This window comes from Manacus candei, unplaced genomic scaffold, assembly GCF_025592945.1.
Source record: "Manacus candei isolate 608988 ecotype Guabito, Panama unplaced genomic scaffold, ASM2559294v1 h1tg000084l, whole genome shotgun sequence".
Classification (NCBI taxonomy): Eukaryota; Metazoa; Chordata; class Aves; order Passeriformes; family Pipridae; genus Manacus; species Manacus candei.
In genome coordinates, this window is record NW_026138132.1 from 1,940,165 (window position 1) to 1,956,127 (window position 15,963).

The 15,963-nt window shown below is 56.5% G+C and overlaps 1 protein-coding gene across 1 annotated transcript in view; it reads right to left on the reverse strand.

Moving 5' to 3' along the window:
- Positions 1-131: 131 nt before the first annotated feature.
- The window catches only part of BIN3 (bridging integrator 3), a 39,954-nt gene continuing 24,122 nt past the window's right edge, over positions 132-15,963 (reverse strand). Inside the window, exons 7-9 of the mRNA XM_051811934.1 lie at positions 8,150-8,291; positions 6,056-6,190; positions 132-781 (exon numbers count right to left, since the gene is read on the reverse strand). Coding sequence (XP_051667894.1) covers positions 635-781; positions 6,056-6,190; positions 8,150-8,291 — 424 coding nt within the window. The 3' untranslated portion in view covers positions 132-634. The remainder of the gene's footprint in view (positions 782-6,055; positions 6,191-8,149; positions 8,292-15,963) is intronic.

The window sequence follows — 15,963 nt, forward strand, 5'->3', positions numbered from 1 at the left end:
CCCCGGACACCGAGGAGGGGCTGCAGCATCCCCCCCCCCCCCCAGTTTTCCTTGGATTTTCTCCTAGCTGGGGAAAAAAATCCTCCTTTATGGATCTCTCTGGGCTCCCCCTCCCTGGGCACCCCTTGTACCTTCCCCCCCGGCTGTGGGGCAGAGGCATTTTGTGCCACTCCCATGCAAAGCGGCAGGGATGCTCGGCACGGGAATCATCACCCTTTCCCTCAAAAAAAAAAAAAAAAGGGATTTTAGCGATTTTTACCCTCCCCTGGGGGGCCCGCTGAGCTCCTAAGGCACAAAATGAAGGGGCATGAGGGTGGGGTGTCTCATCCTCCTGGAGTGGGTCTGGACTGTGGGAGTGCCTGGAAAAGGCCAGCAGCCCCCATCCCATTCCCACCTTCATCCACATGGGACACCTCCCTTCCCTGCTCCACCACACCCCCCAATTTAAGGCAAAACCCGTCTGTGGGGGAGGCAAAAACCAATCTCCAGACGCTGGCAGGGGGTGGCCCCCGCTGTGCCCCCCGCCCCTCGTCGGGGCAGGAGGGATCCATGCGGCAAAGGGAGCAGTTCCAGCGCCCCAAATCCACCCCTGGGCTGGGAGCTGGGGTCGAGGGGGGCCATCCCCCTCCTCCCCTCAGTCATCAGCCACGATGGAGAGCGCCCGGAGCTCGCTCAGCTTGGCGTCGTTCTCCCTCTCCCGCTGCTCATCGCTCAGCCCGGGCCGGTCGATCTGCGCCGTCAGGTCCCCAAAAATCTTGTGCATCTCCGTGTAATACACAACCTGTTGGAAAAGCGGGATTGGGGAGGGGAAGGGGGAGGGCTGCGGGGGGTCTCCTTCTCCCCCGTCACACCCCCCCCCCTCCCTCCCGCGGGTGCCCTCGGCAGCCCCTCTCCGGAGCGTTTGTGTCTAAAATAGCTCCCTCCCATGTGGCGATGCCACCCCCTTGGATTATTACAAACTCAACACGTTTTAATAACACGCTGCCCTTCTCCCCGCTCGCTTCCCATCTGGGAGCGGCGCGTGCGGGGCTGCCACCCGGGCACCCGCCACCCTCCCTTTTTGCGTCCCCTCGATTGTCCCCCCCGGTGTCACACCGGGCGCCCATCCATCCATCCATCCATCCATCCATCCATCCATCCATCCATCCATCCATCCACCCGCGCCGCCGGGATGCTCGTGGGGCTTAGGGTGGGCACGGTGGGCACGGTGGGTGTCACGCCCGGCAGCGCCGTGCCCCGCCGTGGAGCACCGGGAGGAGGAGGAGGAGGAGGGGTGTTTTAATAACGTGCTAATTAGCACCGCCAATTATCTCCCGGCAGCGAGCAGCGCTTCCCCGGAGCGGGAGCCGGGGGGTCAAGCGCAGGCAGATGGCAGCGGGTTGAGCTGCCTGGGAGAGGGGCTCCGAGGAGGGGAGGGGGGCACACAGCCCTGCCTGCGGGACCCCCCCGGGGCTGCGGGACCCCCCCCCGGGGCTGCCTGCGGGAACCCCAGAGCTGCGGGACGCCAGCCCTGCCTGTGGGATCCCCCCCGGGTGTCGTGGGACCCTTGGCACTGCAGGAGCATCAGCCCCAGCTACAGGACCCCTGGGCGCCACGGGACACCCCCCCCCAGCACCGCGGGACCCCCGATCCTGCCTTGGGGACCCCCTGTGCTGCAGAACCTACGGGTGCCACGGGAACCGTGGCACTGCAGGACCCCCAGTCCTGCCTGTGGGACCCCCCGGCACTGCAGGACTCCTGCTACTGTGGGACCCCCGGGCGCCACAGGACCCCTGGCACTGCAGGAGATGTGGGATCCTGTCCCGGGCATCCCCCCAGCGCCGTCAGGGAGGGACGGGGAGCGTTGCCCCCGTTTCCCAGAGGGGCACAAGCGCAGCCCCAGCATCTCCAGCAGCACCAGTGCGGAGACACACACACGGTCTCCATGGAGACCGGCTCCCCTAATCCTGCTCGAAACGGTGCTTCTTTTGGGCAGGCCCGAGGGGGGGATGTTGGGGCCCCACAGGCTGGGGCTGGCTGCCTGCACCCCCCTCCCTGGGTGGGTCCGTGCCGGGGGTCTGGGCGCTGCTCCGGGGTCTCCCCACACAGCGGGATCCGGGTGAGTCACAGCTCGTTAACACAGTGACTAACGAGCACTGCGCAGGGCTGAGCTGGCAGGAACCCCCCAAAATCCCTGCACACCCCCCTCCAAACCACAGCCCCGCAGTCAGACGACCCCAAAAAGCCCCTCACGAGCAAGAGATGCCAAAAACAACCCGTCACCACCCAGATCCCTCGGCAGCGCCCTGGGTGAGCACGGATCCGGGCTGGAGGGGTGCCAAGCGGGTGCCAGAGCTCTGGAGCAGCCCCCCGTGTCCCTTGTCCCCAGCCTGGAGTCAGCTGGGCTCCCTTCAGTCACATATGGCCCAGTGGCACTGCCAATTCCGGCACGGAAAAGGCGCCGGCACTTTGGAATGGATCTCGCCGGGGCGGCAGATGCTGCTCCCCAGGATTGACCCCCAGGATTGTCCCCCCACCAGGACTGGCCCTGGGATTGCCTCCAGGATTTCCCCTGGGATTGCCCCTGGGATCCTCCTCAGAACTGCACCCCAAGATTAACCCCCAGGATTGTCCCCCAGGGCTGGCCCCCCCCGAATTTTCCCCACAATTGCTCCCAGGATCATCCCCCAGGGCTGGCACCTCCAGAATTTCCCCCACAATTGCTCCCAGGATTCTCCCCCAGGGCTGGCCCCCCTAGAATTTCCCCCACAGTTGCTCCCAGGATTGTCCCCCAGGATTGCCCTCAGTCCAAACTCTTTGGTGCTGCTCCCCCCCACCGCCCACATCCCGCAGCCACCGAGCCTTTCCCGTGGGTGAGCCCTTCCCGTGGGACACGCTGTGTCCCCAGGGCCTGGAGGGTGTCCTCGGGGATGCTCCTCTCCCCCAGTAGGCCCCTGTGCCAAACCAGCAGGACCATGACCAGCTGAGTCTCCTGAGCTGCACCGAGTCCCACTGGCACCGATCCCCCCGTGCTTTGCTCCCATTGGAATACAAGTAAAAACCACCCCTGCCTCCATGGGGGGTCCCAGGGAGGGGCTGTACCCCACACTCGTGGCAGTGACGGGGGGGGACCCTCTGGCTCCACAGGCAGCTCCCCCTGCCCTACCTGCTCCCGCCAACCCAGTACTTTTCCAGCTATGGATACCATATGCTCCGTCCCCGTCCCATCAAATCCCATCTCCAACTCGCCTTTGAGCCCGAGCCAACGGCCCCGAGTCCACCTGTCTTGAACTAATTCTGTTTGGGGACACGGTGTTCCGAGGATTTTCTATAGATCCTGCTCACAATGGCCCGGCCGGGAATGGCCGGCTGTGTTTGGGTCAGCCCTACCCAAAACAAACCCGGGGTCACTGCCAGGGCCGGGCTCTCCCATCCCACAGCAACCCCCCCAACCTGCCAGCCCCATCTTTCCCCCCCCATTTCCTTAAAAACCAAAGGAATATCACGTTTTCTAGCTGGAAAATAAAGCACGAGAGCGGGAAGGAAGTTTGTTCACGCCTCACACCAGCTCCAAAATCCCCCCCTTTCATCTCCGTGTGGCCACTTCAAAGCCCCCAAGCCAGGGAAACATTTGCCTCCCTTGGCTTGGCCCGGGCACGTGGGTGGAGGGAAGAATTTGGAGTTGAATGTTACAGCCCTGCGAGCTCGGGACATGTCCCGGCGTCAGGAGACACCGGGAATGCGGCCAGGCTGTGCCATGGGAACTCGCCCGCCCGGGGAGGAGGCTCTGGAGGGTCTCCTTGGGTCAGAGCCATGGGGCTGGTTTGGAGCAGGGTCCTTTGCCGTGGCATGGAGAGGCAGCTGGGCCCTTTCCCAGCCCTTCCCGGTGTCACCGTCACACTCTTGTCTCACTGTAACCCTCCGATTTCTCCAGGGCCAAAAAAATAGGGAAAACTGCATAGTTTTGCCTTTGGACGGTGGGTTTGACCCAGGGACAAGCAGCCCCCAAGTCATGGCCACCAGCAGGGTGGCAGCTGATCCCAGCCTCCCTCCATCCACCCCTTTCCTTCAGGGATGCACCTCCAGCCCCATCCCAACCATCGCCCCTAGGAAGGTACCCAGAGAAGAGGCTGAAAATAGAAATTCCATCGAGGAACACGCCCTCCCCCTGAGGTGCTAAATCAGCTCGAGGAGGCATGGAGGGAGAGAAACCCGGGATGAGCGGGGCTGGCTGGGAAATATTCCCACGGGGAATGGGGATGCCCCCGGCAGCCCCCCGGCAGCCCCCGGGATGCCCTTCCCAGGCAGTTGCCCGCAGGTGAGCAGCTCCCCAGGTGAGTCAGGGCTCTGGGTGCTATTCCTGGCTCGCCACTGACTCATTCCCTCGGGCAAGTCATTTCCCTTCTCCTTAATATTTAAGCCCCTTCGATGGGAAAACTCTTCCCAGAGCTCCTAAAGCGGCGGAGGGGGACACACATTCCGAGCTCTCCTCCCGGCATTCCCTCCCCGGGGGTGGAAGGGTGCAGCCAGTGCTGGGGGAGAGGGATGCAGCTCCCATGGAGGCTGGCAGGGAGGGAGGGATGGGAGCTGCATCCATCTGGGACCAGCTCTAGTCCAGCCTACGGGAGATGCATCAGCTTTGTTGTGACGCTGCCTTTTTTTTGGGGATTAAAAACGGGATTTCGCTCGGCTCTCCCGAGAAACTCCTCACCTGAAGATGGAGCAGGCTGGGAGAGATTCCCGAGGAAGAAGAGGGATATGAATGGAGAGTCTTACAAACAGCCCCAGCAAGGACATCCTGCCGCTCCCTGCTTGCATCCCTGGCTGCTCCGAGCACATCCATCCCAACGTGCCCTCGCCCCAAACTCCCTGGGAATCGGGATGCAAACGGAGTGAGGGACATCGTGGTCAAAGCCAGAGGGGCAAAGCTGCTCTCTGAGGAAACTCATGGATGGCAAACATCCGGAGATGGCAGAGAACCTTCAGGTTTCCAGGTCCCATCCGTGTGACCCGGAGAGGGTCTGCAGGGGGAAAGGGCCAGCGAGACCCCGCGGTGGCTCTGGGAATTGTGGTTATTCCGGCTGTGCCAGGCTGGAACAGGGAGCCCCGGGGCCCATCGCTGAGGGAACAGCAGGAACAGCATCCCCAGCTCCCACCCTGCGGCGCAGGGAGCATCGGCACCATCTGGTAGGTGAATCAGCCTGCAGACAACTCGCTGGCAGCTCCGCGCAGAGGCCCCCCCAGAGTCGGAGGTGAGATGGAACACGTGCTCCCAGCACCTCCCTGCAGCCCCCCCTGCCCGGCACCTGTGTCCCTGCAGCAGCTCCCCTCCCAAAAATACCATGGGGAAACGCCCACGGAGGGAGCAGAGCGAGGTTTTGTCCTCCCCCCCACCCTGTGACCCAGGGCATGAGGTGCTGGAGGTTCAAAGGTTGATTAGATCCCAAGCCTGTCCCTCTCCAGCCTGAGGAAAAGGGCAAAGGGAGAAGGAGGAGGAGGAGGAGCAGCAGCAAGTCCCCAAAGGAGGCTGGAGGATGGAAGTGAAAGCTGTGGGTTATTTAGGCCACTCCTTTCCTGCAAATCCTCGGTGTGGAGACGTCCCAGGAGCCTCCTCTCTGCTCACCAGAAGCCACAAGAGACCCTTAAGATGAGCCCTGAGCATCTCAACACCTCCAACAAGATCCAACCCAGAGCTCAGGACTACAAATCCAAGGGGATGACATGCCCAGGTGGATAGAGCCATCAAATCCCAGCGGATTATGTATAGCCAGGGCTGGAACTGCAGGACAGGACATGATCCCTGTACCAGGAGTGTCCCAGATCCGTATAAAATTCCCCTCAGCTGTCCTTTCTATCCAGCACTGCACCACCTGTGCCGGGCCAAGGTCCATCTGAACTCCCACCAGCCATCCCACTGCTCCCCGTGCCCTCCCACCGGGGTGATGGAATTCCTGGAGGCACGGCTGCGAGAAAGCACCTTGCTCCCAGTGGAATCCCCACCCAGGCGCTCTGCAGGAGGATTCCCACCAAAGGATTCCCCCCTGGCAGTGCCCAGCAGGCAGGAACAGCCTCTCACCTGTGCCCGGACCAGAGACTCAAAGCTGGGTTTGAAGTAATCGATGCGGCTGCTGTAAAATTTGGGCATTTCCTCCAGGAGCTGCTTGTTTTTGGCTTCAAAGTCCTCCTTCACCGGGCGCAGCTCCTCCCGGGCCTGGTAGGGGAGAGGAGAGGCTGTGAGTCAGACACCTGGGAATACTCTCTCCCTTTGGGAATGCCTTCAAAGAGGCCACCCCGGGACAGAGGAATGCTCTGCTTTGACCTGAGCCTGGTGGGACCCATGGGATCGTCCAATGGAACCTGGTGATCAGCTACTGGGACCTGCTGGGAACCGTGGGACAATCCAACAGAGCCTGGTGAGACCCAAGTGACCATCCAATGGAGTCTGGTGGGATCAAGTGACCAGTTAATGGAATAATAGAACCTGGTGGGACTCAGGTGACCATCCAGTGGAGCCTGGTGGGATCAAGTGACCAGTTAATGGAGCCTGGTGGGATCAAGTGACCATCCACTGGAGCCTAGTGGGAACCAAGCTCTGACCCTGCAGAGCCACGGGACACCCAGAGAGGCTCTGAGCCAGCTGGTCTTCCCTCCTTTGGAAAAACATGGACAAAAACTATCCCTAAAGCTCAGTCAGGCCGGAGAACATCCCTGGCCATGTCCATGTCCCCTCTCCCTGCAATTCCCAGGACCATCTCCCCAGGATCCTGCCCCCACCACCCCTTTTGCCCGTGACCTTCAGCTCAGCGTGTCCCACTGGCTCCTTCCAACAGAAGCGTGGGGAGAAAGGGAAATGTCTCAGGGATGGTGTGGAAAAGGGCAGGAGGGGGTGGGCTGTGAAATATTAGACTGGTTCAAGTCTGCCACTTAATCCCAGTGCCATTCCAGAGGGAGGGGGGTGCAGGGCATCCGAGCCCGGCCACGGCGCCGGCCCCGCTCCCGGGGACAGGGACAGAATTCCAGAGGGATGGAATGGGCAGAGCTCCGGGCTGGCAGAGCCTCAAATCGCCCCAGCCCCAGAGGTAAATTCATCGTTCCCCACGGACACTGGAACTCCAGGGATGGAGCTCACGGAGAGCAGAGAACTGGGAGTAAATACCTGATTAAACCTGCAGCTCAGTAATTAAACACCTGGATGAGACGAGGCCATTTCCCATCAAATCTGGGCCTCTTGGATACCCCGGGTTTGGGATTGCTGAAGGCTCCCTCCCACAGGTGTTTAAGCTCATGCAGTGTTTAGTGAAGTTTTATTATTTTTTCTTTTGAGGGGGGGAGTAGAATTAGATCAGAAGTTCATTAAGGGGAAAAAAATACATTAAATAACTAAAACCTGCTTAATCACCAGGACAAAAGCATTCCCGTTTTTCCAGCCCCAGCTTTAGTCACCGAGGCTGAGCAAAATAAGCTGCTTACTGTTAAATCAGAGGTGCCTTTTGTTCGGGCTGTTCTTTAACACAAAACTTCATTTTTTTTGGGGGGGGGAAACTCATCAGAAAAACACATTTTCTCTGATGCTGGGAATCAATTGTTCCTCCGAGGATCAGGCCACGTGCTGTCGGAAGCCCACAGATTTGGTGGAGAAACGCCGGGGAAGATTTAATTCCAAAAAAAAAATAAATAAATAAAAAGAGAAACAAACCCAAACCCCTAATCGTGATTCTGCTAAAATTTGGGAGAGAGAGGAGAGGGGGGAAAAAGAAAAAAAAAAATCTGGCACAACTTCCCGTTAACCAATTACCGGCGATTTTTTCCAAGACGAATTTTCGGAACAGGTGGGAAACATAAAGCTGGGGGAATGCTCTGATCTGTCCCTTTTCCCATCCAGCTGCTCCCTCAGACGGGGAGGTCGGGGGGGGAGAGCCCCCCCTGTGCCTCGACCCCGGCTCCTGGGGGGGGCTTTGATCCCGTTTTGTGTCGGAAAACATTCCCTTTTATCTGGGTAAAAAGCGGCTCTTTCGCTTTAAAATCCGCATTATCAACCCGGGGATTTTTTTTCCCCACTGGTAAAAGACACCCTTCCAAACTGTTCATATGCTGTGCACGGGTGGCCAGGTGCCAAGGGAAAAGCTCTTCCCCAGGTTTTCCCGGGAATGCCGGGTGAGCCTCTCGGTACCTGGTGCAGCTTGGCCAGGACGGGGCCGGTCCTCTCCTTCTCCTCGTATTTTTCCACCTTGGATTGCAGGCGCTTGTAGTCCTGGAGCGTCTGTTCCCGCCTCTTCACCGCCATGTTCAGGCTGGGGAACACGCTGCTGAACCTGGAAAAGGGATGGGAAAGGCCTTGGGATGGCACATTTTGGATGGATGAAGCGCCCAAGGCACCCTGGGCCAGGTTCCCACCCGAACCATTCCAGGGCTCTGTGATGGCCACACAATATACTTAATTAATGTGGTGTTTTCCCCAATCCCCCTTTGGAAAGGGAATGAGCAGGCAGAGAAGCTGAATAAAAAGTCCATGAAAAAATAAATACGAAATATTAAGTGCAGCCATTTTTTTTTTTTGGTCATTCTTCTCTTTTATTGTTAATTTTTTCTTTTTTCTTTTTTTTTTGTTAATTTGTGTTTTTTTGGGGGGGGGATTTTTTTTTTAATCTTTCGCTTAATTTTTTTTTTTTTTAATTTTTGGGAGGGCAAATTTTTTGTTTGCTACTCTGGGGCAATTCTGGGGTTGCAAACCCAGCTCTGACCCCTCCTCCCAGAAGGATTAACAGCATCCAACAATCAGCCAGGCCACGGGAAGATTCGTGTCATTAAAATGTGTTACAAATTGAGGCAACAACGAACATCTGACGGGGGAGACGAGAGAGAATAGTTTTGAACGTGACAGAAAAGGGAAAAGCAGGAACTGGAGCTTTGCTCTTGTCTCCCAAATTCCAGTAAATCGAATTATACCAGTGGGAAGCAGGGCTGGGCTGTGGGTTTGTATCAAACGGGTGATGCTCCCTCCGGGGATATTAATTTAATATTCATAATTTACAGGGTGGTTTGGGGGAGTCAAAGCCAGGAATGGGTGGTGGAAAATATATCTGAACAGCCTGGTGATGGGTTTTACCTCCAAGAGGGAACAAACAGCTTTTCCACCTCTTTAAATGTTAAAAAAAAAATAAAAATATATATATATATAAATATAAAGTGACTGGGGGGCACATTAGCAAGAAGAAAAGACACAAATATCACTTTATGAGTGTAATTTGCTTTAGATGTGACCTAAATCCAGGGTTCAGCTGAAACCACGGGTGTTCCCAGCCGTTCCATCCCCTATTAAAATCCCATTTTCCGCCGCCGCGCTCGCTCCGGAGGGTGCTGATGTGCTGGACTGGGGGGTGCCCAGGGAAAAACTTTTATCCCTGAGCAAAGGGCAAACGCCAGGAGCGAGGGAGAAGTGGGAATATTTGCATTTGTGTGGAGCATCCCTCGCTGAGGTGCTGGAGAGGGACGTGATCCTCCAATCCCGCCCGGTCCCCGCACGTCCCCCCCACAAGGCTCTCATGCTTGGCACAGAGCAAATATATACAAATATATATTTATCCCGTGATATTCTCCCTCTGACCGATGCTATTGCGACAGACTGGGGCTGTGGCACGAGGAACAACCTGGAAAAGTCATCAGGGAGCTTCTCCAGCTGCCCAGGGCGGATCAGATGCTCTGCCCTGACATTGCTTTTTATGGGCACCGTCCCACACGGCCCCATTATATTTAAATGGGTGACATGTCCTGGATGCACCGGGCTCCAGGCATGGCCTCACCAGCTCCTGGCCTGCTAAAATATCTCCTACCTCTTCATAAAGTCCAAAAATACGCCGGGAGAGGGGTTAGAGGAACAGGGATGGGAGGGAAGGAGGGTGTGGAGGATGGGAAGGGGTGGTCAGGTTGAGAGGTCTCATAAAAAGATGGTTTGGTTTCATAGAATCATGGAATGGTTTGGGTTTGGATGGTCCTTAAGGACCATCTAGTTCCAATCCCACTGGCAGGGACATGCTCCACTGGACCAGGAGGCTCCAAGCCCAATCCAACCTGGCCTGGAGCACTTCCAGGGCTGTTTTTAAACCATGTTTCCTCAGTGTGGATGTTTTTTGCCAACAGCACAGACATGAGGTCGCAGCTTCTGCAGGGATTTCTCCTAATTATTAACAATGGAAAGGATGGATCCCACCAGGTCAGGGGCTCTCTTGGCTTTATTTTATGTTCTATCCCTGATGGGGGAAGTTTGGGAAGGACACAAACCCTCGGATCTAAAGCAGGGCAGGAGCAGGGAATGAGGGCCACGGGGGAGAGCTGAGCTGCTCCTCCACAGTGAGAATCCAGGCATGGGAACAGCACAGGAGATGGCCTGAGGCTGGGAAATCCCCCCTTCTCTGCTGTGCAGCAAGGTGGTCACCACCCAGCACGTCCTGGATGTGGCCGTCACCTCCCGCGCATCCACCAGCTCCTGGAAAACACTTTCAAGAGATGTCCCAAAACCACTGAGCCTTCTGCTGGCACCTAAACCCAGCTTTTGGTGGTGGCCCAGCCTTTCCCTGGCACATCCACGGTGCTCCTGCACTCACAGAGCCACGAGACACCGGAGAATCCACACCCATCCACTTCCACCCGCAGGGAAGAGCAAACCCTTTGGCTCGGGGAAGCAGCGAGCGAGGACGCAGGAGGATGATCAGCCACGCAGTTTCCATTCACTTTGAAGTCAAATCTGGCTTTTAAAGATGGGAAAAAAGGCTCGATTTTGATTTTTTTTTCTTTTTTTTTTTTTTTTTTGTTCCCCTTTCTCATTCCCGGCATCAACTGGGAGCGATTTGGCAGCCCCGTGATGGGAGGACACCGAGCTCCGGCAGAGCTTTGTAAAATATCTACAGGGCTGCATCTGAAGAGGCTGTGACTGTGTAGGCACAGCAACTACTGTCTCACAAGGAATTTTAATGCATAGATTATACGCTGCATTTCAGAGGGAAGGGGGGGGGCTCAGCTCCCTGGATCCGCAGCCGTGCCCGGCTCGGAGAGTCCTGAGTTCCTGGGAATCATCGAATCATGGAATGGTTTGGGGGCTGGAAGGGACTTGAAATCATCTTGTTCCACCCCCTGCCACGGGCAGGGACACCTTCCACTAGACCAGGTTTTTCCAACCTGACCTTGGGCACTTCCAGGGATGGGACAGCCATAGGTTCTCTGGGAATTCCATCCCAGCTCCTCGCCGCCCTCACAGGGAAGGATTTCCTCCTAATACCTAATTTAAATCTCCCCTTTCCTAGTTTAAACCCACTCCCCATTGTGTCAGCGTGGTGATCCTTCACCTCCAGTGCCAGCAGGAAGGACTGGGTCAGTTGTGGCTCCTCTGGACACCACCAAGGTGCCACCAAGCTGTCCTTGTGCCAGCCAAGCTCTTCCCATGCCCACCAAGCTCTCCCTGTGCCAGATAAGCTTCTCCCATGCCCACCAAGCTGTCTCTGTGCCAGCCAAGCTCTTCCCATGCCCACCAAGCTCTCCCTGTGCCAGCCAGGCCACTTGGTTTAATTTTCATGCAGGATTAGCTCAGCTCAAGCAGGGCAAGATGCTCCTTTCCTTGGACTGCTGTGGATTGAGGCAAAGCTGCCTCCAGCTCCTGAAGGAACGACTCCACCTAAATTCCAGCAGCTCTGAAATCCCCTGGGATTCACAGACAGCAGGTTTCTTGCCCGTGCTGACGTCCTGCCCAGGTTTTTTCTCCCTGTGTGGACAGAAATACGATCCCAGGGTGACAGGGAGATAGGGGCTCGTGCCAGTGCCAAGTTATTCCTGCGGCTTCATCACTTCACATGTCGGCCCAGTGCCTTCCCAACCATCCCATGCATGTTATTTCCAAATGCTGCTGGTGCAAAGCCTGGCACAAAGGCTCCTGCAGACCTCCTGCCATCCACAGGCACATCCAAGCCCTCCAAGAACAACCCCCCGGGGATCAAAGATGTTTTCCAAAGCCTCTGGCTGAGGAGTGTGAACCCTCCTGGTGGCAGACGAGGGCCAAGGACCAACCTCGGTGCCACGGGAGGGGAGAAACCCCCAAACAGCACCAGCCCCCCTGGAAATGGAGCCTGAACAACTAATCCCAGGATTTTAGGGAGCTGGGGAAAGGCACAGGGAAGCCTCACAATCAAATCCTGGTTGTTTTACTCCCCACCACACGGAGCAAGGGCGACAATCCCTATCACTGTGAGATCCACAGGGGAAACTCCTGGAGCAGATGCGAGAATTTATCACAGAATCAAGGAATCATTAAGGTTGGAAAAGACCTTTAAGATCCAGTCCAACCACCAGCTCAGCACCACCACCATATTCACCACCAAACCGTGTCCCCTAGTGCCATATCCACGTTTTTTGAACACTTCCAGGGATGGTGACTCCACCCCTGCCCTGGGCAGCCTGTTCCAACAACCCTTTCCATGAAAAAAAAAATTCCTAATATCTAACCTTGTCAATAATCCCAGCACTGTCCTCCTCCCTATGCTCATTCCATATGGAATGAGGGGGTCTGACGGCCACAAGCAGCCCCAAATCCCCTCTGCTACTCGACTTTTAATTTGTTTTACCACAAAACAAAGAAAAATCCAAGCCGACTCGAGTAAAATTTGGAGGGATAGGTGGTGAAGTGAAGGTAAAACAGCAGCACGGGGGTATTAGAGCCCCAGCCACGAAAGCAGCTTGTGGAATAAGCTGCTGTTGTTCCCTGTCACTTTTTAGGGAAGGCTGCTGAGAGGGGATTACAGCCCAGGCGGCTTAAGAGGAGCAGGTGAGGGGAGATACGCAGGGATAACGAAAAGAAAATACAAATTACTATCTCCCTGCTGCCACGGGGGGGAGAGGGGGAACCTGCCGGCGAACTCCTCTGGGGATGACAGGTTATCCTTGGGAAAACATCTAAATCACCCCGTCCTCTGAATTATAAATCACGCTGCCACCTCGTCTCCATGCTGGCCTCCCTTTGGCTGCCCGTAATTAAAGGATGGGGCTGGAGAGACGCTGCCACGGGAGATAAAAGTGCCCCCCAGGATTCCTGGCACCGCTGGATCCGTTTGTTTGTCAGCCCAGCTGACAAGCCTGGGGCTTGCAAATTGAAAACTTCTTCCCACCTCTCTGCTGGGAAGGCCGGGATGGGGATGGTGGGGACACTGGAGGAGCGGGAACGTCCCGTCACCTCCCTGCCTGCAGCTCTTCTCCTCGCCCTCTCCATCCCAAATCCTCGCCCCACGGCTCCCTCCAGCCCCCATTTTTGGAGCCAGCAATGGGAAAGAGGTGCCAGGGCTTTGGCACAGGGAAAAAAAATAACGGTGAAACCTTTATTTTTCCCCATTTTCAAGTGTCTCAAACGCTCCTGTTGGCAGCCTGGGAGATGGACGAGGCTGGCACACAGGTGGCTCTTCCCTATGGCATTACTTTAGGGATGATGGCTTGGATAATGAAAGCAAAAGGAAAGAGGCTGGTGCTGGACAGGGGGGAAAAAAAGGAACAACAGAGTTGGGGAGCATCAGACGCCAAAGAAAGTGATGGGAAGCTGGGAGAGGCACCGGGACGGCTCAGGGGATTCCTGCCATTCCTCAGCCAGTGCCCACACGTCCCGTCCACCCACCAGGAAGGGGGAAATTAAAACCAGCCCTTCCGAGGGGAGGGAGAAGGCACAGGCCGGAGGGGGCCGGGCCAGGGGAGCGGCACAGAGGGGGATTAGGCGGCGCAGGGGCCATGTGGCTGCTCTGCCCTCCAAATCCTCATTAGGGGCTCGTTAAGGACATGAAAGCGGCTTTTCCTGCTTCCGGTCCCGGCACCCCTGGAGCTGCTCGTGGCCCGTGATCGGCTTCGGGCAGGAAAGGCAGTTTATGGGGTTTATGGGATGGTGGGGTGATGGGATGAAGGGGGTGATCCCCTCGCCGGGGATGCCACACACTCCAGTTGAATTTATACATCGATCTGCTGCTGGATCCCACCTCTGGGATGTCTCACGGGGCTGACACACACCCCTGGGTGGTGGCACCCGGGTGGCAGCACCCTCTGGGTCACCCCTGCCAAAGCCAAGCTGACCAAGGCATTCCTGTGGCCAAAACCTCTCCAATTTGGGGAGCATGTACCCACCAAAGGAATGATACTGTGCTGGGGTGACCACGACATCCCCGTGGCCAAAACCCTTCCAATTTTGGGAGCAGGGCTGTGTAGCAACCAAAGGGATGATACTGTGCCAGGGTGACCAGGACATTCCCATGGCTAAACCCTCTCCAGTTCCCGAAGCAGGAGAATTGTCCAAAGGGGTGCCAGGGTGACCACGACATCCCCGTGGCCAAAACCCTTCCAATTTTGGGAGCAGAACCATGTGCCAATCGTTCTCAGGAGCAGGAGCACACTCCAAGGGGGTGATGCTGTGCCAGGGCAACCACAACATTCCCGTGGCCAAAGCCTTTCCAATTTTGGGAGCATGTACCCACTAAAGGGATGATACTGTGCCAGGGCAACCAGGACATTCCCATGGCTAAGCTCTCTCCAGCTCTGGAAACAGGAGAATGCTCAAAAAGGGATGAGACTGAGCTGGGGTGACCACGACATCCCCGTGGCCAAAACCCTTCCAATTTTGGGAGCAGGGCTGTGTAGCAACCAAAGGGATGATACTGTGCCAGGGTGACCAGGACATTCCCATGGCTAAACCCTCTCCAGTTCCCGAAGCAGGAGAATTGTCCAAAGGGGTGCCAGGGTGACCACGACATCCCCGTGGCCAAAACCCTTCCAATTTTGGGAGCAGAACCATGTGCCAATCGTTCTCAGGAGCAGGAGCACACTCCAAGGGGGTGATGCTGTGCCAGGGCAACCACAACATTCCCGTGGCCAAAGCCTTTCCAATTTTGGGAGCATGTACCCACTAAAGGGATGATACTGTGCCAGGGCAACCAGGACATTCCCATGGCTAAGCTCTCTCCAGCTCTGGAAACAGGAGAATGCTCAAAAAGGGATGAGACTGAGCTGGGGTGACCACGACATCCCTGTGGCCAAACCCCCTCCAATTTTGGGAGCAGGATCATGTGCCAATCGTTCTCAGGAGCAGGAGCACACTCCAAGGGGGTGATGCTGTGTCAGGGTGACCACGACATTCCCATGGCTAAAGCCTCCCTGGTCCTGGGAGCTGGACAGCACTCCAAGAGGGCTGTGCCATGCTGGAGTGACCACGACAACCCCATGGCCAAACCTCTCCATGCTCGGAGCCAAGGGAACGGGACCGTGCCAGGTGACCATGACACCCCCTTGCCTGGGGAGGTTCAGACAGAGGCTGTTAAATCGAGACCCTGCGGCCCCGAAAATCAGCTCTGAACGTGAAAGGCCCTAAATCCTGCAGATCCCCAAACCACCTGGCTGGTTTTAAGCCGCTTCCTCCCTTAAACACGGACGCACAACACGAAGCACTAAGGTGACACCACCAATCCCTGCCCCTGCCCTGGCTGCTCACCCAAGCCAGAATGAAGAACTGGGAGAGGGGAAGGAAGAAACAGCTGCTTTTTCTCCCTCTTTGCCCCCAAAATCCGCTGATCTGGTGTGAAACTACGCAGGCATGTCCCAAAGAGGAGCCGATCCCTCCCGCCCCTGCCCAGCTCCCTGCCCAACCCACCCGCTGAAATATGCAGTATTCTCACTGGGCCTTTGCTCCTTCCCCGAAAATAAATGAGTAATTCCCAGCCAAGGGGCTCGAAAAGCCAAATTATGAATAACCCTCCGTCCCCAGAAGGAGAAGGATTTAAACAATACAAGCCTCCACCTCCTCCCACCCCCCCCCCCCTCTAAATCTACTACTGCTTTTTTCCAACATGGTTTAACAAATTCCCCAATATTCGCCTGAAAACTCCAATCCCTGGACAACTGAATGGAGATTTTACAGCCCATGTGCCTCTGATTACAATATATTACCACTAATGATAATTGTCTGGATTAAACTTA